The sequence below is a fragment of the Cupressus sempervirens genome, chromosome 4 (assembly GCF_028749045.1).
Source record: "Cupressus sempervirens isolate cs-2001-9-10 chromosome 4, ASM2874904v1, whole genome shotgun sequence".
NCBI classification, from domain to species: Eukaryota; Viridiplantae; Streptophyta; class Pinopsida; order Cupressales; family Cupressaceae; genus Cupressus; species Cupressus sempervirens.
The window spans coordinates 915,947,769-915,974,760 of record NC_143121.1 but is presented as its reverse complement, the minus strand read 5'-3'; the positions used below and the strand labels follow the sequence as shown (position 1 = coordinate 915,974,760).

At 32.7% G+C, this 26,992-nt stretch overlaps 1 protein-coding gene across 1 annotated transcript; it reads left to right on the top strand.

The window, feature by feature from the left end:
• Nucleotides 1–4,289: 4,289 nt before the first annotated feature.
• Nucleotides 4,290–17,393, top strand: LOC149564386 (E3 ubiquitin-protein ligase PUB23-like). Its single transcript, XM_089828341.1, has 4 exons — nt 4,290–4,568; nt 4,653–4,691; nt 16,969–17,136; nt 17,235–17,393. The coding sequence occupies exons 1-4, from the start codon at nt 4,290–4,292 to the stop codon at nt 17,391–17,393; spliced, it is 645 nt and encodes a 214-aa protein (XP_089684467.1).
• Nucleotides 17,394–26,992: the final 9,599 nt, after the last annotated feature.

Below are 26,992 nucleotides of genomic sequence, written 5' to 3'. Positions count from 1 at the left end.
TTTCAGTATAGTCGTTGCTACTAAAAAAAATGTTTTGGTTATTAAGTTAGATTTGCCCAAATGGTATTCATACGTTTCTATTGCTTGAAAATCCTGTCTGTGTTTCTTGTTTTGCCCACAAAAGAGAGGCTAGGACACGGTACCTCCGCTCACCCGATTTGAACATTTCGGCAAACAAGAGGTGACGTCTTTTCCTCAGGATTCATTGAGATTAACAGGTTGATTTCTTTACTCTGTGTTGGATTGGGGGATACTGATTATATATTCAAACGTGGGGAAGACCCTTTCAAAGGGAATTTAGATAGATGGGTGAATCGAACTTTCATATGTGAGAGGAATCAGAACCATTTTTAGGGGAAATTGAATTTGTGGCGAAAGCATCCTGCACAGGTGGTTGTGCTTGCTAAGAACTTCCAGTGTCCTATCTAGCTTCAAGTGAAGTGCCAGGTTCATTGTTGCATGCGCACAATGGTAGGCTAACAGATGGAAAGGGAGTACAAGACACACTACAAAATGAATCTAAAGATACAGATGAATCCCTATTTTTATGACACTCAGATTGACCTACTAGGCTTGATGGAGAATCTGAGTCACGGACATCTGCTGCACACGGAGTGCACAAATTTGGAAAGTGCATTCAAATCAAACAAGCGTCCCATAGGTGGGGCATCATCCTTTTTACCAGAAGAGGAAGATACACTCAAATTGTAAGGAGCACTGGGTACAAAGTCTGCAATGACAAGCTTGATGCATCTTGTGTGACCATTTAATGCTGCAAAGTGCAAGGCAGTCCTACCACTGAGGTAATCTACTGAGGTAATAGATCTTTTATCAATCTTTATTCTTGTCTCTTCAAAGAGAGAAACTAAAAAAAAGTAAACATCAGACCAACAAAAATTCTGGTTTTGATTTCAATCAGGACTTTTAGTCCTTACATTCACAGATTCACAGATTATTGGAAGTTGGAAGTTAGCTCTCCAGGCCTTGGAGATGGACTTCAAAGGCCCGTGCAGTGGCAACAGCACGTAGGCTAAACAGAGGCAAGCCAAGTCATTTGGAAGGCCATGGATAATGGTATATCACATGCGAGAAGTCTCACAAATCTTGCAAAATGTCCAGCATCAACACTTCAGATACTTGGCGCTGAGAAGGCTCTTTTCAGGGCTCTTAAAACTTGTTCTGGCATCTAGGGAAATGATCACTCTTTAATATTGTCTTCTTTCCAAGAACAACACCCCCTCTGAGGCTCATTACCTGCTCCGGCTCTCTTTCTAAAGACATCACCATCTCATCTCAGGGCTAATGCTCAGACCTTCAACCCTTTCTTTCCTACTGTCCAATAAGAAGCCTTCGATCTATTTTTGAAATTTGAGGCTCAGAATCCCACTCTCTGAGGTGGCAAATAAAAAACCAATTACTGGTAGAATAAACAACATCTAAATTGAAGAATATTACTGGAAGATGCTACAATGCGTTATACTTTAGAAGTCATTTACGAAGAGTCAAGAATACTACATTAGCAAATACAATTGAGATACTTATGTTGTTTGTGTTATCTTTTACCCAAATGACCCAAACACCAATAAAAGCCAGAGGCCAAAACTATAAAAGGAATTTACCAAAATAAAGATATTGCTGTCTTTATTTGCTTAAACAATGGTTATTTTTCAAAGAAGTCAATGCGGATTGTTGTTCATGTACCCAACTATAAAGCTTAAGAACCAGGACGAACAGAATTGCAAAGCTTCGCAAGGCATTTGCCTCTACAATTTCCAAAGGGAAAAAAGAATGCAATGTTGCCAAGGTAGCACAGGCTCAAAACGGTTCAATGCACGAAGATTTCACCACAAATTTATTCGTAGTCATGAAAAAGGGGTGAATCAACTCAGGAAAAATTAAATAGCTCTTACATGAGAACAAAAACTTAAACTTCACTGAGTGAAACACCAAAACTTCAAATTTCACCACAAATAGGCAAAATCTGAGCCACAGAAGCGGATTGTTCTGATTCAACTGTAGAAATTTAAAATCCTCTTGATTTCAAGAAAACATAGAATATTTCACTACAGATTTCATCTAGACTCATGAAAAGGGACAAAACATGTCACCATGAAGCGCCAAATGCTTCCGTTTACGAAAAATAATCCGTTTCAGTCAAAAGAAACATATGGGAAGGCAAATTTTGTAATATTAAAAAAAAAAACATAACAATGCAATTCATATGTAATTTATGGATTCCTATTGTAATTTCGGTATGTCCTTGTTTTGGACAGCGTGCCACCAAAACAAGAGTAAAAAAAAATTGATATCTAGATAGGAAAATCCTTTGGTGGCAAGCCTTCCAAAGGGGGTTAGATGAAAACTAATAGAAAATAAGAAGTAACTTGCACAAATTAGAGAAAACAAAAGTTAATCAGGTTTGGCGGTAAACCAGCCAAACTAAAAAAAATTCAATTTCTTCCATCTTAAGAAGATTAAAGAAGAAATTAGTGAAATCTCTCTCAAGAGTCTCCTTCGAATCGTACCTTCATGCAAACACTCAAAAAAAAATTAACTGCTCTGATACCATGTTAGAAATAGAAAAAGAAATATGTAAATAAGCAAAACCAGGAAAGAATCTAAGTGAGTAAATGCATGATAAGATATTACCTTAAGATAGGAGAGAGAAAGCTTCAAAATCCAACACCATGAGACAAGATATTTGGAAAGGGGAAAGCAAAGAAAACCCCTTGTGACATTATGAATGAGGGATGAAAAGCCTAAGAAGGAAGAGAGAGAGAGAGAGAGCAATCGCTCATACAATAATTGAGAAGAGAAAGAAACCTCATTGTGAAATGAGAGAAGAGGGTCATCTCTTAAATATAGATGAGAGAGAGGAGTTAGAATGTAACTCCCATGTCTATGAATGCCACCATTCATAAGTGTGTGAGGCCAAGTGTGAGATTCCTCTTAAGGAGGAATAATCTAAAATTAGAAATTACAATAAATATTTGTCCTCACATATTCCACTAGATGAAAAAATAAGATGTAGTGGAAAAAGGACAAAAAAGAAATATATTAGGATACCTTGTCTTATATCCTAACATATTACAACAATAAAGAAAGGAGTTCTAACCTTGGTTTATAAACACACCAAGGAAAGATTACAACTTCTAACAATTCATCTATGGAAAAGCTGTCAGGAATTAAAATAAATCAATTAAAAAATTGAAAACCCAAAAATAAAAAAAAATTTCTTAACAACTTTCGCGATAACACAAAACTCTAAATACACACACTCATTGGTCTAACCACATAATGCAAATGAGTTCAGATTTAATAATCACCAAATGGATTAATTAAACAACTAAAATAAGGATACATCGACCATACAAGGGTGACATTGGTAAAATATGAATGGTTGAATCACTAACTCCATGTGCCACTGCCAGGGATATAAACCTTGTACACTAAACAACACGATCAAGTGCAATTGCATATAATAACATAGCCGAAGCAATAAATGTATTAAATCACTAATTTAACCATTTATTTAATTATATCAAAATAATCTATTTACATCACTCATGTTCACATAAAGCATAACAACATAGGAATGAAGATACCCATAACATTAAATCCATCACATAACATAATCAGAGATATGTCCAAATACCAGATAACCAGATATCATCATAAAACACACTGTCATCTCAAAATGACATCATCATGCAATATGATCAACTGAATAACATAGTAGTCTAACATCTATGATACTAAAATAAAGGTATAACATTCGACCCTCAGGTCATCTCAAAGTAAAACATAACATGCATAGCAAAATATTGCTTGGATCAAAATATAACAAGGTAAATATCTGCAACACAAAACCAATGAATCCAACATGGATAGTCCATTTCTAATTATTTAAGAATTTAATAATGGCTTTTTTAAATAACATGAAAAGGCACTTAAAACACATTAGCGAAGATATTAATAAACATGACTAACCACTACTACAAGGACCTAGTCCAGTGTAGCATGGTAATAGTATGCAGTGCAATCTCTATACACACATCTCAGGGTACTCATGGAATAACATCATGATACCACCTCAATCCTGATAACCATTGGCACAAACCTCAGTGAACCAAAAATCACATCATAATCTCAAAAATTATTCTTAAGCATAATCAAAGCAATAGATACAACAACATAAATCAAATCACCTCAACCATGTAGACCACTCATGGTCACAATCATGATCCCTTCTCAAGGAGAGATCAACAAGATAACTTAACCAGACAACAATGGCTACTTTGGATGTTGTCAAAGGAATCTGTGGTGAGTCAAGAAAGAATAAACTCAAGGTAGTTGAAGCTGGTCTTGTTTTTGTATTGATAGAGCTTTTGCCAGAGGCCAAGGGGACAAAGGCTGAGACAATCTTGGATGTTCTTGATAAATTTATTGAGTGTGCTAAAGGGAGTGCTGCTATGGTTGAGCATGCCATGGGTATTGCTACTATTTCGAAGAAGATAAGGAGGGTTTCTGAATGTGGGACTAGGAGAGCGGTTCGAGTCCTCGAGCTCGTCTCTATTTCTTCACCAAGTGCTTCTCTTGTTCATGATATGATTTAGTTTGGAGGTGTGAAAAATCTTTGCATGGTGTTGCAGATGGATGGGGGTGTGAAGACCAAGCAAAAGGCAAAAGAGGTACTTAAATTGCATGTAAAGAGCTGGTCTAGGTCTCCTTGCTTTCCTTCACATTTAAAAGATTACATTTCCATGTAATAATGAAGAAAAGAATCATGTTCGATGTTGTTGTGAAACTAAAAACCTAGGTTTCCACTACTTTTCTTGAACAAGTTGATTCATGAAACTTTTATGATGGATCAACATCACTATACTAATTGTTCGAGAAATATTTGATACAATTGGTTTTGTGATAAATCAATCTCATTGCTAAATGCTATATCAGATTGAATAAGTAAAAATTCTAAAGATTTTATTAGAATTAATGTTTTCAATGAAGTTGCAAAAGTAAAACCTAGGCTATTTCCACTAATCTTCTAGGATTACTTTTTCCATAAAATATAAAATTAGTCATATTTGAATCAACCATCTAATTTATTTAGGTTTAGATGTTTGGGCTTTCCATGGAGAATTTTTTAGATTTGGATAAAGCATTTAGATTTTAGTAAAATTAAAGTTGACTTAAGTTTCATATTTGAACCAATTTCAGAATAATCATTCAATCTATTTAAGTGTACGTGTCTTATTATTAATTAGTCTATGATTAAGATATTTTATTTGGATCAATCATTAATAAATATTTAGATTCACATGTTTCGTTGATTCATAATATATTATGAAAAAAGTAATAAATTATAATTATAGATTATATCCCATTTCTTTTCAAAAACAATATTTCATAATTAATATTAAGACTTGTAAGGTATGTGGTACAAGGTGAAATTGGATCCACAAGTTCATGTGTGCATTTGAAAGAGGAATATACTTTATAGTTACTAGGTTTTCTTCAATGCCTTAGATGATTTATAACTTTCTCTTGAATAGTTAGATGCAAAATTATAGTTATGAGATTTAATTCTTATGTGTGCATATCAAAATGAGTAAAGAAGAGTTCCTTTTATACATCTCCAAGAATTTTGGTGTGCAAAAATTAGAGAAAGATTCAAAGGGCTTAAAATTCTGACTCAAATGAACTTAGTATTGCATGCTTTGAATTTAGGTGCAAACATCAAGGAAAATGATGCCCTAATTGGATTGTTTCCAAGGGTAGGGCATCCAAGTTATCTTTCTCCTTCCAATGTTGTTTTAAATTGGGATATGAGGTCCAACATAGGAAGGATAAATCAAAATTATATACAAAATTGAACTACATCACGCATATTAGACATGAAAGGGAAGGAAAGCTAAAATAGGGCCTAAGAGAGCACAAAATTGCATAGAGATTGATGTTTTGAGAGATATTTCATATTTAAATTAATCATCTAGTTTATTTAGATTTAGATCTTTAGATTGTCAATAATTATAATCAAGAAATCTCATACTTGAACTAGCTAACTCAAGGTAGTTGAAGCTAGTCTTGTTTTTATATTGATAGAGCTTTTGCCAGAGGCCAAGGGGAGAAAGGATGAGATAATCTTGGATGTTTTGAAAAAATTGGTTGAGTATCCTGAAGGGAGGGCTACCATGGTTGATCATGCCATTGGTATTGCTACTATTTGGAAGAAGATAATGAGGGTTTCTAAATGTGATACTAGGAGAGCGGTTCCAGTCCTCTAGCTCGTCTCTATTTCTTCACCAAGTGCTTCTCTTGTTGATGATATGATTTAGTTTGGAGGTTTGAAAAAGCTTTGTATGGTGTTGCAGATGGATGGGGGTGTGAAGACCAAGCAAAAGGCCAAAGAGGTACTTAAATTGCATGTAAAGAGCTGGTCTAGGTCTCCTTGCTTTCCTTCGCATTTAAGAGATTACATTTCCATGTAATTACGAAGAAAAGAATCATGTTCTACGTTGTTGTGAAATTAAAAACCTAGGTTTCCACTGCTTTTCTTGAACAAGTTGATTCATGAAACTTTTATGATAGATCAACATCACTATACTAATTGTTTGAGAAATCTTTGATACAATTGGTTTTGTGATAAATTAGTCTCATTGCTAAATGCTATATTGGATTGAATAGATAAAAATTCTAAAGATTTTATTAGAATTAATTTTTTCAAAGCAGTTGCAAAAGTAAAACCTAGGCTATTTCCACTAATCTTCTGGGATTACTTTTTCCATAAAATATAAAATTAGTCATATTTGAATCAACCATCTAATAATTAGTCATATTTGAATCGACCATCTAATTTTTTTAGGTTTAGATGTTTGGGCTTTCCATAGAGAGTTTTTTTAATTTGGATAAAGCATTTAGATTTTAGTAAAATTAAAGTTGACTTAAGTTTTATATTTGAACCAATTTGTTCCTATATCTAGAGTTTTAACAATCTATCATAACACATTTCTTTTTTATCCATCATTTAAATTTTACCCTTGACAAAAATAATCATATAATTTATTTAGATTCATATATTATATATTTTTTTAATATTTATTATAGAGGATTTTTTATTTGGATCAATTGTCTAGGTTTTGTTAAATTTAATCTTTGACATAAATTTTATATACAAATCAATCATCCAATTTATTTAGGTTTAGATTAAGTTGTCATCATTTAAACTTTTTTTTGGATAAATCTAGAAATTTCTTTTTTGGATCTCATTAAGCTTTCATTAAAACTTGCGTTATGAAATAAACTTGATATTTCAGAATAATCATTCAATCTATTTAAGTGTAGGTGTCTTATTATTAATTAGTATATCATTAAGATATTTGATTTGGATCAATCATTAATAAATATTTGGATTCACATGTTTGGTTGATTCATAATATATTATGGAAAAAGTAATAAATTATAATTATAGATTATATCCCATTTCTTTTCAAAAACAATATTTCATAATTAATATTAAGATTTGTAAGGTATGTGGTACAAGGTGAAATATGATCCACAAGTTCATGTGTGCATTTGAAAGAGGAATATACTTTACACTTACTAGGTTTTCTTCAATGCCTTAGATGATTTATAACTTTCTCTTGAATAGTTAGATGCAAAATTATAGTTAAGAGATTTAATTCTTATGTGTGCATATCAAAATGAGTAAAGAAGAGTTCCTTTTATACATCTCCAAGAATTTTGGTGTGCAAAAATTAGAGAAAGATTCAAAGGGCTTAAAATTTTGACTCAAATGAACTTAGTATTGCATGCTTTGAATTTAGGTGCAAACATCAAGGAAAATGATGCCCTAATTGGATTGTTTCCAAGGGTAGGGCATCCAACTTATCTTTCTCCTTCCAATGTTGTTCTAAATTTGGATATGAGGTCCAACATAGGAAGGATAAATCAAAATTATATACAAAATTGAACTACATCAAGCATATAAGACATGAAAGGGAAGGAATGCTAAAATAGGGCCTAAGAGAGCACAAAATTGCATAGAGATTGATGTTTTGAGAGATATTTCATATTTAAATTAATCATCTACTTTATTTAGATTTAGATCTTTACATTGTCAATAATTATAATCAAGAAATCTCATACTTCAACTAGCTAACTAATATGAAGTAATCATTGAAATTATCATGGCCAAAAATGATTTCATATTTGAATCAGTGGTGTAGTTTATTGGGTTTTTAATAATCTATTATCAAAATGAAATTGATTTTATTTTTGGATCAATCATTATCTAGATTATTGAGGCTTAGATGCTTGCTTTGTGAATATAATCGATAATTTTGTTTAGATGTTTGAGTTATTTATGATTTCATGCTAGATTAATCATCTTGTTTATTGAATTTTTATTAACCTATTATTAAAATGAAAGAGATTTCATATTTAGATGAATCAAATTAATTAATTTTAATTGTTTGGGTTATTGGGTATTTCATGTATCATTCAATCATCTTTATTTTGAATAATCTTTTGTAAAATATATACAATATTAAAACTTTCTTATTTCACATGTACAAGTTTGACATAAATTATTCAATTGTAAATTTTACTCTAGAGAATTATATTAGTTCTATATAAGATTTCATATTTTAAGTAACAATATTTTATTCTAATATTTCTAATTATATCTTAATATATGTGTAACATTGCTTTTCAAAATTTGAATATCTATCCTCTCACAATTTTCTAATGTCTTTTTATCTAAATTCCAGACAAACATTTCATTTTAGTTATGTTAGTTATATTTAAAATTATATTTATGAGACTTCTATACTTTTTATTATTAGATTATAAAATATTATTTTAATTGATCATTATTTTTTCTATTTAAAAAAAAGTAATTTCTATTATCCAATGAAAATATTTTTAAAAATAATATATATTTATATTACATAATCTTTTATGAAATATTACTACTTATTATTATATTGATATTATAATTTATTTATAATATAATATTATCATATGATATAAATAGAAAATATATATCAATAATTATATTTATAAACAAAATAAAATTGTAGATTTGAATTAATTATACATGATTAATAAAATTTAATAATTAAGAATTATTAATATAATTATAATAAATTTAATAATTAATCATTAATAATTATTTATATAATCATAATATTTGTTTATTAATACAGATATCATTATAAAACATATAATAATATAATTTATTATTGATTAAAATATTAAAAGTTCTAATTTAGGAAAAATTGGCAATAAAAAAAAACTTTGCAAAAAATGTTGATTTCCACTCAGCCTGCGAAAAAGTCACGATGAAAATTCTTGCAAAAGAAGTGGAATAGGAATTCCTACGATAAGGTCTTGAACTGGCAAAACTCTAGGTCAACCAATGCTCGGAAAAGGCATCAAAAGAGTTCCCAATCTATATATGATGGCAGATTCGCAGTTAATACAACAAATAAATTTGAAGTTTTTAATGATATCGATGATGAGCCTCACAGCCAACAATGCATCAGAGCGAATGAAGATCAAATGAGGACAAATCATACTCAGATCCCTACCTTGAAGATTCCTAGTTTCCACACTGAAGATATTAAGTATCCAAATTTTTAGATCTTCTCTGTAGATCAATTACACAACTAGATCCGCATCTTCAACCTAACGAAATATGCTCGCTTGGAGAACTCCAATTCTGTGTCTTTGTCTCTAGATCCCACTCATCGGACTACACCTCAAGTAGGAAGGTTACCTTCAAGGTTAGATTGCCCAGGTTCCTATATCCCTCTGCATCGATGGGGATAGATCAAATCCCCTCATCTCAACCCTAGCTCGCCCTATAGGTCCTTATCTCACCAAAAGGATAATGAATTGGCTAAAATATCAAGTAAAGAAATCAAAGTCATCTAGAATAAATGTCTTAAAGGAGGAATCTTTGCCATATGGAATGGACCACATGATGATTTCCCTCTATTACTTGACTGGCTGGAGGAGAATTGCAAAGACCAGGTACGTATCACCTCTTTCTTAGATAATAACTTATTTTTACAATGTTCTAATGAGTCCATCAAAAAGGAGTTTCTTTCAATCTTTGAATGTTTTTTCCATGGCCACTGTGTTAAATTTTTAGATTAGATTCATAACTTTAAGATAGAACACCTAGATTATTTTTTACCTTCCTAGTTTGTTTTACCATCTCTACCTCTGGAGCTTTGTCATGAAGATATTATCAAATCTATCAGATCTGATGTAGGAGAGGTCAGAGGTATTGATGTGTCCTTCTATTGCTGTAATAATGTAAAGGTGTTGATCAATGTTAGATTTAATCATCCATCTAAATTTAACAAAAAATGTATAACCAACAAAGAAACCTATGATATTAAATTTTAGATATATAAAGGGAGAATAGTGGACATATTACGATTTGATGAATATCATAAAATTATGCTCAAAATTGTTCCCCTTTCCTCAGATTTCTAAAGCACATTCCCTTGGATGAGAGCGATAAAGAACAAGAATCTTAGAGCATTGGAACATCAGAGCTACCCAACAGAAGCTCTAACTAAGGATCATCAAAAAGAAAGGATGAAATCCAAGGCTTCAGACACGGTTCTACTAGAAAATAGAAGGCTCAAGTCTATAATAGTTGGGATGGGATGTAGTACCCCCAGAAAGGAAAAAATGAAAAAAGAAAAAGGCCATAGATAGACAAGGTAAGGAGAATAGAGGAAATGAGATCAGAAAACTTGATATCTCGCAAAAGAAGCAAACAATCAGTGACAAAGTTGACATTGACTCAAAAGTAAGTATTTCAGCTTCCATAAATTTAGAGCAAGAATTTATGACACATAAGGACCCTTCAACTCACAAAAAAATATGCAAAAAATTCGGTGATGGAAAAGGAAAGAACCAATTTGGAAATGACTCTATAGTTGGTTCCTTAATACAAGTGAATTCAAAGGAACTTGATAAGATTAAGCAATCTGATACACAAGGAGAGTCACAACTCAAAGCTTCAGGACCAACAGATATTTGTGATCTAGGTGAGGTTGAAAATGAACTCCTCTTTTCCTCACCCAAGATGAGGACAAAAGAATCAATCTCAAGAAAAGGAAATCAAGATCATCAAAAGTCAACAATTGATATAAACCACAAGGCAGAGATACTTACAATAAAAGATAATGGCATAAGAGGAGCTTCCAAATTCTGGTAGACACCTGATGGACATCCCATGTCACCTTTTACGACAATGGAGGATCAGCTAGAAATATAGCTCGAGGACAGAAATCTAGAAGGATCAATTTTCAAAATTTTCCACGAGTTTATAAACAAGGATTTATACTCTACTCTAGAGCCAAAAATGTTAGAGATTAGAGATAAGAAGCTTGATCAAATATCTAAGGAACTTATACAACTCTTTGACTTTGAAAACTTGGACAACAACACTTCTTCTCAAAAACAGGAATTGATACAAAAAATTATCAAATTGGGAGGAGAGGATTACATGGCTGAGAACCTAACAACAGCTGAGGATTACAAAATTCACTCTTATCAATGTGTACGGGCCTAACAGCTTATTAGGGAAAAAGGCTATTTGGGAAGAATTAATTACGGTTCTATTAGAGTACAAAGATAATCCGATTATATTAGGAGGTGATTTCAACACTATTTTAATTTTGGAAGAAAAAGTAGGTAGTTTACATCATCTTGTGACCTCATCTTTAGATTTCAAATTATGGATTGATAAACATAGTCTGCCGAAAATTCCATCTAATAATGGTATATTTACATGGAACAACAAAAGAAAGGATAATGCTTATATTGCAGAAAAGCTTGACAGATTCTTTTTAGTAGGCAATCTCTCTACGTTTAATAAGGATGTCCAGTCCTCTATTCTTCCTTTCGCAAGATCAGATCATTTCCTGGTATGTATGGAAATTTCTAAGCCATCTAAATCCACCAGAAACCCCTTCAAGTGTGAAAAGATGTGGTTTCATGATCCAAAATTTCTTGAACTTGTTAAGACATGGTGGTCCCAAGTGAACTTTGAGGGCTCTAAAATGTTTGTTTTTATCTCCAAACTCAAGTTACTGAAAGAAAACATTTTAAAGTGGAATAGAGAGCACTTCAATAATATTTTTAGAGAGAAATTGGAGACTGAAGAAAAGCTTAAAAATATAAATTAGGATATTATAAAGTATGGTATGAACTACGAGAAATATCTCTTGGAAAAAGAACTTCTCACAAAACAAGAAGTTATCCTTTCCAAAGAAGAGACATTTTGGAGACAAAAATCCTGGGAGAAATGGTTGGATGAGGGAGATCAAAATACAAAGTTTTTTCATAATTCTACCATTCAAAACCGTTCTCTACAAAAAATTACTATTATTACTACTCCACTAGGTTTGTGTACAAAAAATCCACATGCAATAGCAAATACACTAATAACAAATTTTAAAAACTTACTCAACAATTATGAAGGATCCAATAGCGAAGCCCAGTGTCGAATGCTTAAATTTATTCCTAAATTAGTTACATCAGAAGACAACAAAAACCTTAATAGACCAATAACCTTGGAGGATGTCCAGATTGTGGTATTTAATATGAGCCTAGATAAATTCCCTGGCCTTGATGGTTTTCAAGCATTCTTTTTCCAAAAATGCTGGGACATACTAGGGGAAGATTTATGGAGAGCCATTGAGGCTTCACAAAATGGTGGTTCGTTGCTAGCTGAAATAATTTACTCCTTCTTTACCTTGATCCCTAAGAAGGATGGGCTAGAACATCCTGGTGACTTTCACCCTATAACATTGTGTAACACCATTTACAAAATTTTATCAAAGATCTTGGCTAACAGGCTCAAGGTACTTATGCCAAAATTGATCTCTGAAGAACAGACAGGTTTTCTTCCAGGAAGATCCATTTTGGATGGTATATTTATTATTTAGGAGACTATTCATTTGGCTTCCATAAACAAAGAAGCATATATGTTTATGAAGCTAGACATACAAAATTCCTATGATATGGTTGATTGGCATTTTCTATGCAAGGTCTTAGAAGCTTTCGACTTTTCCCATCAATGGGTTAATCTCACTTTCAAGTTTATTTCCACCCCAAAGATTTAGATTCTCATTAATGGAACTCTTGAAGGTTTTTTTGAAATATCTAGGGGTATTAGACAGGGAGATCCCTTATCTCCCTCTCTTTTCATCCTTATGGTTGAGGCTTTTGGTAGAGCTGTCTCGGATGCATATCTGAGATGCAAGATTTCGGGAATCTCTGTTACCAAAAATCTCCCTAACATTACCCACCAATAATATGCAAATGATACCATTTTACTTGGCAAGAGCTCTGTTCAAGAAACTTTTGGCTTTAAAAGCATTTTACAATCTTATATGGATGCTTCATGGCATAAGGTAAATAAGGATAAATCTGAGATTTTCTTTTTGAATACCCCCACCGAGATGGAATCTCAGATTTGTGGGATTATGGGATATAAAAAGGGACTATTTCCTTCCAAGTACTTGGGTATTTCCCTGGATAAGAACTCAAAATATAGTAGAGTCTGGTAGGAGATGATTGGAAAGGTAGACAAGCGGATTGGAAGCAAGAAAAACAAATGGCTCTTGAAGGCTGGTAAGATTACCAAGATCAAATCAATCCTTTTAGGCATTGCAATCTTCCCTATGGCATGCCTACCTCTATCCAATTGGATGTCGAAGTGATTTGAATCCAAAATTAAGACTTTTCTTTGGAAAGATAAAGAAAATGATAAGAAGCTTGCACTTATTAAATGGGACAATTTATGTAAACCAAAAGAATGCAGGGGTTTAGGGATCAAGAAGCCATAGTGGCAAAATGAGGCTTTGGGAGAAAAACTTGTTTGGAGGTTATATCAAGAACATGAACATAAATGGGCTAAGATCTTTTGTTATAAATACCTGAATCCGTCTGACCTAGAGTCGATATCCAGAATGAAAAATCTTCCTAAAGGATTAGAATGCTGGAATTTTATGTCAAAGTGTCAGAAAATTATTAGTAAATATTTAACTTGGGATGTGGTGGCAGGAGATAAAGCATTATTTTTGGAGGATTTTTGGGATGGACATCCCCAAATTCAATGTTCCCCTAACATTGATTCTCTTAAAGTTAGGTTGACATCTTTGTGGGGAAGTAAGGTTGAGGACTACAAGATCAAGGAGGTCTAGGATGGGGTTCTTCGATGGAGATGGTGCTCTCTGGATGGACTAGATCTTGACTCGGATTTAGTTGAAGCATATGATAAGATTATCGCTAATAGAAAAATTAAACAATCTGAATGGTTAGATAGCCTTATTTGGGTTGGAGCAAAGGATGGAATCTATAGTGTTAAACAAGGTTATAAGGCCATTATCCACTCTCAGCAATGGAATTCAGTAGAGATACCTTTAAATTTATGTTGGGATGCCACCTGCCTCCCCAAGGATGGTTTCTTCTTATGGCTAGTACTTCAAAATAGAGTACTGACTGCGGACAGATTGTTGAGATTTGGCATTGTTGGCCCCAATTGATGTGTCATGTGTAATCACAGCAGTGAAGATGTTGATCATATTTTTCTTAATTTCCCTTTCACTCTTAAGTGTTGGGAATGGCTCAGGACATGTCTTGAGTAGTCAACTCCTCTCCTGAACTTCCTTAAGGGGTTCCTTTGCTCTTGGCCTACAAACTGGCCCGTGGGGTCTATTGCAAACTATGGAATATTTTCCTATCCATAGTAGTCTGGGAGTTATGGGAGGAAAGAGACCGTCGCATTTTTAAAGATAAGAAGCTGAATTTGGACAGATTCTTGCTCAAATTAGAAACTTCAATAGTGGAAGTTTTAAATGCTAATCTTAGGAAAACTCCTCATGAAGAAGGTTCCTTCTCATTTTGGGATGAACTCATGAAAAAACACTAGTCTAGCCTCATCAATCCGCCTTTGGTATATTCAACTAGTAATAAGGAGGTGAGGGCTAATTGTAAATGGACCCCTCCTCTACTAGGATGACATAAATTGAACTTTGATGGTGCTGCTAGAGGTAACCCGGGAGTAGCTGGTCTAGGATGCATTATTAACGACGAGGATGGTTGCTGGGTAGCCAAGTTAGCCTCCCTCCTTCCTCATATGTCTAATAATGTGGCTGAATTAGAAGCACTTGAGAGAGGTCTACAATTTTGACATAAATTAAGACTTCCTAGAGTCTTCGTCGAAGGTGATTCTCAGGTCGTCCTTAATGCTATTAGACAAAAAAAGACCCTTAATTGGGTCCTAAACTCAAAACTCCAAGAAGTACTAATACTATTGGAAAATTTCGAGGAAACCCATATTGGCCACATCTTCTGAGAAGGCAACTTGTTGGCTGATGGACTTGCTAACAGGGGCACAGACAAAGAATCACTCGTGATTTTTAATTCAGATTAACTTTACAATGCTACAATTCACAATATATTATTTGTTAAGATAACATATTATTTTAAATACCTATTTATAATTATACAAAACTAAAAATCTCTCTTATAAAATTTTAAGATTAGATTAAAAATAAAATAGTTTTATTGTTTATTTTATATTTTAACAACTAATTTAACAATAATCAAATATAAAAATGTAATATAAAAAGGCCTATAAAGATTTTAAATAATTTATCAAATAGTAATAATTATTTTTCTAATAATCCTAAATTTAAATTTATAATGCCTAATATAAGTCCCAATTATTTATCTTATCTAACCTCTTAGTTATAATGTTGACAATGATTAAGTATCTAAACAATCATTATTTATAATTTTTATTATTTAATAATCGATTAATTAGAGATTAATAACATTAATATATTTTATAATTATTAAATATAGTTTTATATATAGAGATTTTTATATATATATAATTTAGAGAATATATATATATATATATATATATATATATATATATATATATATATATATATATATGAAACAAATTTATTGATAAAATTAATAAATAAAATAAAATTAATCCAAATTAAAACAACATATTTTAAAATTAAAATAAATAAATTAATAAAATTAAAACTAAAATAGTAACAAAATTAAATAATAATCAATAAATAAATAAATATATAAATAATAAAAATATAGATAATTTTTGAAATGTTAACTAATTAACATTTTTTTAGAGCATTAGATTCACGTCAAGGAATTAATTAAACTATTTTTCTCATGATATGTATATTTGAACGAATAGGCAAACTTTTTATCCCTTTTGGGGACCCATTTGCAGTTACCCTTTGCCTCCGGATCTTCAGTAGTAGCTTAGGATTCCTTTCTATCGGTTAACTTTGTTCTCTCAGAATTTTGATTGCCTTCCATTATTATAAGATTCACGAAGGACTCCACAATCCCAGTTTGTTATGCAAGCTATGAATTCATTATGGCCAAGTATGAAACTGGGTAATTCTCTCACATGTGAGGGGATATGAGCAGCGGTCATGCTGGTATGTGATTACGATTGATTTTAAGCACTCATTTCAAATTACCTATGTATCTCTCATGATTAGAGTAGGAAGAAAGGAAAAAAGTAAGGGCTTCTAGTTTTAGGTCTCTCTTCTGCAGATAACTTGTTAGGAGTTTTATTTTTACAGCCCCAGTTTGACTAAGATGGAAACCAATATTCATGTATTCCATTCGACTAAAACCTAAAGTATTGCATTTCTAGGTAAAGTCAAGCCTAAACGTTGGAGTCGCCTCTTGAGAACCTTTGATGACATGGTTTGATTTGTAGCGATTAGAGCTTTGGGGAAAGATATCTTCGACTACTCATGAACATGGAGGACCAATAGTTCTATCGTTGGTTCCTTCATTGGGATCATGGTTAGGGCAAAAATTGATAAGGATTACATCATTAGACTTTGCATTGACATCTTCATGCCGGTTTGGTAGAAGGGTTTGGAAAAAGCTGTGCGTAATATAGATGACAAATGGAAAATTCCAATACTTGAGAAATATATGGGCCTTCCTCTAGGAGCAGCAGACTTGGAAACGGCCCCTCGTAGAGAATCCTTCATCATCAGGGAAAGCTTTGCCTTCCATAAGGAATGGCCTCGCATGGAGGCTAGTGTTAATTTCCTATTATGATGGCAAGCGATTATTGCTAAGGAGAACAACGAATGGGTTCTAGGTATCTCAATTTGTTCAATACTTACGTGCAGTTGGGTGTGACCTTCGACAATCTGAGCACCCTCAAGTTTAGCATCCTCAGGTTAGAGAAGACAAGAAAAACTAAAGTAAACTTTGAATTTCCCCCGAATATGGTCATGGATGAGGCAGCCGACGAACCAGAGGTGGTTATGGTTACACGAAAAGAATAGGTATAGGGCAGGGTTTTAAATTTTCCATACATAAGGTCTTTCATATGTATTTCGATTATAAAGTCTTTAGGCAGTGGGTTTCCGTTTGTAAGGATTTTGCATCAAGTCAAACCCTGTTAATGATTTTACTATCCCTTATTAGCACTCAGTTCCTTTATTTTGGATCCCTTGAAGGATGCTTGGATACTTATGTTCTTATGGGCATTTTCTATTAACTATCAAGGATATATTTTAGGAGGTTTTTTTATGCATGTTTTTTCCTTACATGAAAGGTTAGAAGTTCTATGATCTCAGCTACTCTTGGTGTTTTGTATATACTGTTGGTTAAAGTTTTTCACTATCGAATGTATCTGTGTGATGCTACGAAACTATTTTGCCTTTACAAGGACTCAACATTTAAGTCTTATTTTGTAGAGAGAAAATTTGTTGGTAACTATGAATCTGGCTTTAGAACATTCATCTCTCTTCCTCTTGCTTCAGAATATATAGTAATCTTTTCACTAATGTAAATTTGGATTCAGTTTTACTTTTACCAATCTTTGAGTTTTCTTTTGACCTAGTTTCTCTCCCCTGTCTCGAGTTCATTTGGCCTGGGTTTATATTTTTCTCATAACTTTCCTTTTCCATTTCATGGGTATATATCAAATTGATGATAAGCTGAATGCTGAATTTTTGACCTTGAAGTAATGATTTGATTAGAGTTTATTCTATCATGATTAGCTACTGTATACAGGCCTAAGTTTTTATCTTCCAAAAATGTGTTCTAATTTTTAGACAAGATCACTTAATTTTGAAATTGATCAGACAATCTGGGTACTAGGTACGGTTCAGGATTTGGGTGAGATGGAGTATATGAAAGATGTTATCTTCTATTAAGTTTGTCTTTACTGATTAATCAGAGCCTTGCTCTTAGTTTAGTTTGGGTTTTAAAATTCTTTCTCTGATATCTCATATGGTGTGAACTCTGATCCCAACATTATTCTTTAGGAGTATATGGATTATTTGAAATTTTTGTTAGATATAAATGTTTTTGGTTGCTAATTCCTAATTTGCTAATTGGGATTCTTTAGTAATCTTGACCTTTTTGATGCTGACGGTTTGCAATTTTTATCTTCAGATATCTGAGTAGTTTGGTTAAGGGTTTCTTATAGGGCTCCCCAATCTGTAACTTTAAATAAGCTCAAAACAAGAGACTCCGTATTAGGATTTTCCTCTGTCCCATGAGACAACTTAGTTGGAAAATTCATACAGTATGGTTTAGAATCTAGCCTAGTGGTTGATTTGTGAATAAGGTAAAACTTCGACCTATTACAGAGATTGGCATTACTCTATTGCCATTATGCAATTTAGTGTGTAAGGAATGAATTTGCTAAGGTGAAAGCTTAGTAAGCTAGGTACTGTTTCCCGAGTCCCAACTAATTAGGGATTCGTGGCAACCTCTAAAATTTGATTAACCTATTGGTTTATGGTTTTATGAATTCATGAATTTTAATATTGCTTGCTAATCAGATTAGGTAATTTAATGAATTTTATTAATGGCCCTCTTTGTATTGGATTTCCTAACTCTACTAATGGTCCAAGCCTTTTCTAAAGATAGGTTCTTTAGACAAGTATATTGATTTATCAAGTATTTGACTTTGGCCTCATTGTTGATTAGATGGGAGGTATCTTTATTTAGCCTCATTTCCATGGGAATGCCCATGAGTATCATTCTATAATTTTTATGATTTCGGGGGTATGCCCCTATGAAAATCTAATAATACAAGACATTTATCGCAGGCAAGACTGGAGGTTTTCTTCTCCATTCTTTCCTACCAGTGCCCATTTAAACAGAGTAACAATGTGTATTTGTAATTTTAATTTTAATAAAATAATTCAAGGTCTTGGCCATTTACTGATAATAAATAAATAAATTATTGATTAAAATATTTAATATACTATAATAAATTTATTCAGTTAAAACTATGTTTATACTAAAAACTAAAGAGAATAAGTCATTATGTAACACTTGTTTATAGGTGTAATAAGCATTAAAATTTTATTTTTAAATTTTCAAAAATTTCTCTTCTTAAAGATTTATGCTTAATGAATACATACATGTAAAGATTATAAAATTAAAAAATATTTTTAGAAATGAAAATAAACTTTTAAAGTCTAAACTCAAAATAAATATTTTATTTAATTACTTTTTATTTTATTTCAAATTTCATTTAATACAAATGTTTGAACCCAATTCTCTTATCTAGAATAATTTTTTTGACTCAATATTAACATATGAAATGTTTTTATTTCCTTTTACTTCTATTGTAGCCTTTATACACATGATTTCCTTTTTACTTTTATTGTATCCTTTATACACCCAATAAGTATTTGAAACTCAAAAACACGTACATTTATTTGTAATGAGAAAGGGAAATTTAAAAAAAAAATCATCTTCGACTTGTGTTTGATCTATGCATATGTTTTAAGACTGTAAAAGTGACAAGCATTGTGAAGATTCGAACGTGGAACCTATAGCTACTAAGTTCATAGCAGATGGCACACGCTAGACTAGGAAATTCATCTATTGAAACTCAAAACATTGTTAAACACCAGGCCTTTCGATTACCACCATTACAGAAGACAAGATAATTGTAAGATTAGAAAAACAAATATACTATAATTGTTCATATTCAGGGAAAAAGATCAAAACAAGAAGTTTTTGTCTGTTAAGTAGGCTCTATGGGCTAGTTCAAGCCTTTTAACATGTCTCCATAATTGTATACATAGGAAGTATCTCATAAAAATAGAGATTTAAAATCATATGAAGATTGAAGTTACATGTCTGAAAATTCCAAGGTAGAAACACCTTTGAACATTAATGACATGAAATTTGAAGATCTATCATTCAAATTTGATGTGCTTGAAACTCTTCTTCGAAAGTGATGGCTCCCACTCCAATCGCTCCAATTTATGAATATTTCTTTTTAGTGCAAGTCATCTGCTCTGACACCCAATATATTGATTGGGCTTATGAAGTAAGTGAAATTATGTCCAATGCTTTCTATGCCACATAGTTTTACAATACATTCTATATGTCATCTTTCCTCATCTATATGTTGGCCTCATTACAATTATGGCCAGGCCTCCCAAGAGTGGAAAATTATCCTAATGATGTGAAATCTTATGAGTTGTATCCACACTTATAGTTGAAAAATAGCTGTATAGAATATGTGAAAGATCATGATGCATTCACTATGAGGATTTTTTGGGAGCTACAGGGATGTCTAGAAAAGAGATTTAATCCTAAAGCCATGGTAGCCATTAGCCAATTTGGGAGTTATTTAATCCAATTTTCATTTTTTTCTTATTTGCATCTTACAGCTTTCGATGGTTTTCCCCTAAAGTTATCGAGATGTCCTAGTGATATTATTATGTTGATCAAGATTGTGTGGCAGGCTACTCAAGTGAACGTATTGGGCAAGAGTATACAGAAGAAAGGGTATGAGTTTCCCATGAAGGTGGCAACTTTCAGCTATGACACTCATTCAAATGCCAAGAATATGTTGAAGGTGTTTGCAATGAGGTATAAATTAGAGATATATGAAGTATTGAGGCCCATGCTTGATCAAAATGGGTACAAAAGGGATATGTTGCAAATCAGAAATGTTATCAAGCACATTACCACCATTGAAGACTACTAGGCCGATTGAAAGAATGAGTTCAAGAGACATGATTATGCCTTTGCCAGACAAACAATTAATTTTTTTCTCAAAATTTCCTCTTTGTTATAAACTAAGTTCATTCGATTTCATACTAAACCCAATTTATTAATGTGGAGGCTATTTTATTAATCATTGCATTTATATGATATCAAATGTTGGTGCAAATCAGTATGGAAGTGCAAATTAAAGCTCATTGTTAGTATAATAGCCTTAAGTAGTTACACCTTTAGTTGGTTCTTTGTGAACCACTATAATTGGTGGTCTCAATTTTTTTAACAATTTTTTTTCAAAGAACTTAAAAAGGATCCCAAAATGACATTTGTGCAATGTATCTTCTTGCCATTCTTCAATATTGTCAATTTTGTGGATATACAGATTGTGATATTAAACATGTAAATGATTCCCCAAAGATGGCAAGACTTAATTTATATCAAAGGTTTGAGGTAAGTTTTATAATTTTTAGGCTATTACTTTATTATAATATCAACAATGAGCATGATATTAGAGGGTTTATAGTTTAGCATCTTGAAGATGTTTTTTGGTACAACACTGCACCACTACCTATAAGAATACACTTGAATAGTTTTGTTGAGCCCAATGCAAAATAAATAGATCTCTCATGATCATTATACCGCATATTATAGATTTAGAAAGAATAAAATTTGAAGAAAAATGGGTGTGCCAAAATTCTCAGCTCGTTTCTATGAGTTAGACTTAATGATAGACAAGCAACATGTAGCTCCTAGATTTTAAATAGGTTTCACCAATAAAATGTCAAAGTAAATGATAGAAAATTTTATAATAAAATAGTTTTTTCATTTAAATATTTAAGCCTCAATAGTGAAATACTATATTTCATTTTGTTCTTCATGATTGTTTCCTTGACCTATGATACTTATTATAATGCAAATTGATACAAATGAATAAAATATGCTACTTCTTGTTGGAATTTACAAGTAGGAAATATACTTTTGAGGCGGGGAGTGTGGGGGGAGGGGGGTTGTGAATTAGAAGTACCCAACTTTAAGCTATAAAACTTTTAATTGAAATCAATACACACATGTAACATTTCTAATTAACATGAAAATAAAGACATGCATGAAAGTAGATAACACAATATTTGATCACCCAGAAACCATCCAAAATAAGAAGGTAAAACTGGGGTGGAGATGACACCCACAACTTATCACTGTAGCAATATGTAACTTGTCAAGGTTACAAAGTTTGACCATCAGCAATGGTCTGCCTTGTGAGAGTCCTACCCTATTAAAGGCTCCAACACCATGTTAAAAGTGTACCTTTCTAAAGGATTTACAAAAAATTCACTTGGAATGTCACCCTATTAAAGTATTTACAAAATGGCTATTAAACCAACCTATCTTCATAGGATTTTCATTCTCCTAATACAATAGCTAGAAAGTATAGTAGAATGTGTTGACCTGATCACTTACAATCTTCAATTGCTGATTTTAGATTAATGTTCAGCCCATTTTGATATGATCCTCTTTTATTTGATATGATTCTGTATGAAGCGTTAATACTCTATTCTGTTGTTAACTAATCTGACATTTCCCCTATTTTACTAAGTCAACTTGAATGTACTCTTCATCCTTCTATTCTTCACTCTCTTTCAATCTATTATTCCTCTCCTTCCCTATTCTCTTCTCTCATACTCTCTCATACATTACTAAATTATTGGGTTTTGACCTCCTTAAAAAGGTTTCATGACTTAGGGTTAGGTATGAATCTACGAGTAAGATTCATCCATCTTTCCAACTCAAATCTTTCCATTTTTCTGATTGATTGCATGTTGATTGCATAGGGAATCAAATAGATTTCATCTTATCTTTTAATCCTTCAAGATTTATCATATGTCGGCTCAAAAATGGTTTACATATTAGTTTTTGAGGGCACAAACTCTTATGCTAATTCTATATTACTTGACACTTACTGATTATTGATGCTTGACACATATAATTATTCTATCTTGCTCGGCACCTATAGTTTACTCAATAGTTAAAACTTTCTTGACATCTATTAGTCATTCGACATTTGAATGAATTTACACTGTCTATGTACTTGAAATCTATATTATACTTGACATCAACTTAGAAAGTTTCTTAAGTGTGTTGACACTCAATTGTCGAATCCAATCTAAGATCAACAATCTCCCCCTTTGACATGAGTGTCAAAAACACTTAACTATACATGATGAATCTAATCATTTTGAGTATAATATACATTCTTTTTGGCATATATACAAAACTTCAAATTTGTTCAAAATTTTGTGAAGGACTTTATACCTCAAAATTTGTAACTCCCCCTGAGTTGATGTGCCTCTGCTGTATCCAAAACTTCTCATGCTGGATTTGTCTCATGTTGATTTTGATACTCTTTATCTATGCCTTGCCGTATCATTCTTTCTCTATCTACTTTGTTCTAACTCTCCCTTTCACATATCTTCCCTTGCAGTTATAGTTTCCTTTTGGCTTTTCTATTTCTCCTCCTCAAAATTTATCTCCCCCTTTTTTGACACTTATGCCAAAGGGGTCTATACATTAACTGAATATTTTTCCAAAAAGGATCTATTTATGTCCATTACTATCCTCAGAGTAGCATCCTAGTTCTATAGTGCCACTTCTAGTGATTTAATCTAGATGGCTGACTCTGTTACAAGGTGAACTAAGCCATCTAACGTGGAAAGATTGGGATCATTCTTCAACACATTTTTTGCATAGGCTAGTTCTTTTTGCAAAATTTCCATGTGTGGGGTTAGGGTAGATTGTATTTGGATTAGTTTGGCCTTTGTATTTTCCTTATCTACTATTAACATAGCTAGTTCCTTTTGAGTGTGAAGCATAGTATGAAAATGCTCCTCACTTTGATTTAGATCTCCTGGTATTTCCATAGTAGCTAACTTTAAGTCTCTTTCCAAGCTCATAATCCTTTGGCTAGTTTCATGTATGAAGATGGAATGATCACATTACTTTGTGTACAATGAGAAAATGTTGTCAAGTACTTCCTTCAATTTTTCAATTTTCTTAGCTAGTTCAACTTGTGAAAGTCAAATTTTAGTACAGATTTTCTCATTTACCTTCTCTTGAAATTTCCTTTCTGACCATTCTAGTAGTTTGGCATTTGTATCAAGGTCTTCATTATGCACCTGGTCCACTATATTTGAAAGTTGTTCCATAATTGGCCTTGTTTCATCAGGTGTTTGCAATTTGAAGGCATCTAGAAAGATGTCCTTAATTTCATGTAAAGTTTGCCTTTTCTTGGACTCATTTCTAAGTATCTCCTGCTTCTTTTCCCTCTCTAGTGCCTCTTACACTTCATTAATTTGATCAATGTCCATAGTTTCATGGTCATACTTGGGGATGAATATGTCCTCATCTAATGCAAGGTATCCATAGTGAAGTACCATTGCTACATTTGTTGAGCTTGAGCTTGGTGTAGATATTATAGCGGCATGCCAATAGTGCTCTTCAAACAAATACCCTTCAATACCTAGCATTAAATGCTTAGTGCTCATAGAACTGTTAACTCAACTTCTATGTATTTTCGTGCATTACTCGACATCAATGCAATTTTCCTTTTACTCAATAGCTGAAGGATTTACCCTTACTTAGCGTCAACTAGCATAGTTTTACTTGGCATCAACTAATCACTTGGCTTCCACTAGTTCTGTCCAACAACTCGGCACATAATATGATTTCACTTGGCAACTGAAGGTAACTTTTCATACTCGGCAACAATATGAAAGCTTTTGAGGACAAAATTGCATCTTTATCCATGCTATTTATATCCTCTATATATTGACTTGTCTTAGAATTGATGTATGATAAAACATTGTTTATCAGTTCCTCATACCTTCTTTTCTTAGTTGGATGAAGTGTGACCACTTGACCTTTTAGGAGAAGTGATCCCTCCATTGGATGTGCTACTTCCATCTCTTTTCTTCCATCTCTTATTCATCTGTCCTTTGATGTGTTCAACATCAACTTTTCCTTTTCCTTTGTTGAACTCAGAGTTGGGTGCCTTTGATCTTGTTGGGCAATACTTGTTGATGTCTCGTATCTTTAAGCAACTAAAACAAGTGGTTTGACTCAACTACCTATTGTAGTTGCTACTAAAGTGTGTTCTTATGTAGTTCTTAGGAATGTGTCCATATTGTTGATAGTAGTGACAGCTCTGCCTAGTTGTAGTCCCAATTGTAGTGATGTCCATGACTATTTTTCTTTGCTTGCTTGGTTTGGTGTCCACATAGGCTTGGATATGTATTCAAAGGCTCTATGTCCATACTTCTTGAAATTGTAGTTGTGACCTTCAAATCTTGGTGTCTTGATGGTTCTAGTCCTACAGTCATGTGCTTGATGACCTTGCTTGTTGCACTTGTGATAGTGAGCCATGTTTTTAGGTTTGTCATGTTGATTGGCATTCTTGCTCCTGCACACATTAGAGGCATTTCCCCTTTTACCACAAAATTGACCAGTGGGTTTTGTGTTCTTACCTTTGTCACTTCTTTCTTCTACGGTCTTAAATGACTCTCCTTCTTTAGTGCTAGGGTATCCTAGCCATGAAGTGTCATTATTATAAGGAAACTAAAAATCCCAATGAGCAGAGGTCCCTAAAGGATGATTGCAAACCATAAAAACCTCTATCTAACATTTTTACTAAACAAAAATGAGAAAGTTGCAATTGTGGAGAGGGATAAAGAAAACCATAAGGAAAGTGGGATTTCATTAGTTGAGAATAAATTTGACCAAAAAACAAATCAAAAATTTGAAAAAATCGATGAATTCTTACAAAAAATTTGGTTAAAAAATAATTTTGGGAGCAAAGCTCTCACAATAAGCCTATTAGCTTAATTAATATGTAATGCCCTGCCCAGAATCCGTGGAACAAAGATTTAATTCAAGCCAAGATACATTTTTTTTTTTACAAGTATGAATGCACATGAAAACATCATATAGGGGTCACAAAGATCACAATGGAAGACTTCACCACAATCTCATCAACCAATGAATCTTCAAACGCCACTACCAAACTAACACATGCAAACATAGGCCAACAATGACCATGCACATGATGAGGGCTCGAAGAAATGACCACTCATCAACAAAACACCATGTTGGGGTAAAATGCAGAATCGTAAAATTTGGCTAAGTCTAAAATCCTGAAGCCCTACAATTTGGCTAAGTCTGAATTTTTGAAGCTCTGAAATTTCCTAGAATCTTTATATTATCTTGGAGAGGTCTAAAACCTATCTCAAAAGACTCATCACATATATTAAAATATATCTTAAGTAAGGAATTCTTATACTTAAATGATATATTTTAAACCCCTAAGAAAGACTATTTTGAATTGGAAAGGTGTGAAATCCAATAAGGTGTCCAAAACCAACTTTCAAAACCTCCTCAACCAAGCCTAACTACTCCCTATTTCTCTCATGGGGAAGTGCACTGGTCTCGAGTTTCACATGAGACTTTACGTCATTACACATGAAAAAGTGCATGTGCATGAATTTACGTGAGGATTTGCACCAAACCACGCGAGGATTCATAGCATATCACGTGAGACCTTGTTTCTCTATGTGAGGAAGTACATTCTTGTGTGAGGAAACACAACAATGCAACAAAAGAACAAGACTAAAAATTATAAAAACATGAAAACCTCCACACTGGGGAGTATTGAATCCATGTAAATTGATGAACGAACACTTGAGTGCTTAACCAACAAGAAAGAGGAACATCTATCCATCTAAACCATAGCAATAAAGAATGTACTAAAAGAAACATCACAACAAATAGAAGTAACATCACAATGTGTAGAAATAACATCGCAATGTACAAAAATAACATCGCAATAACTGAACAACCAAACTAAGTATATAGT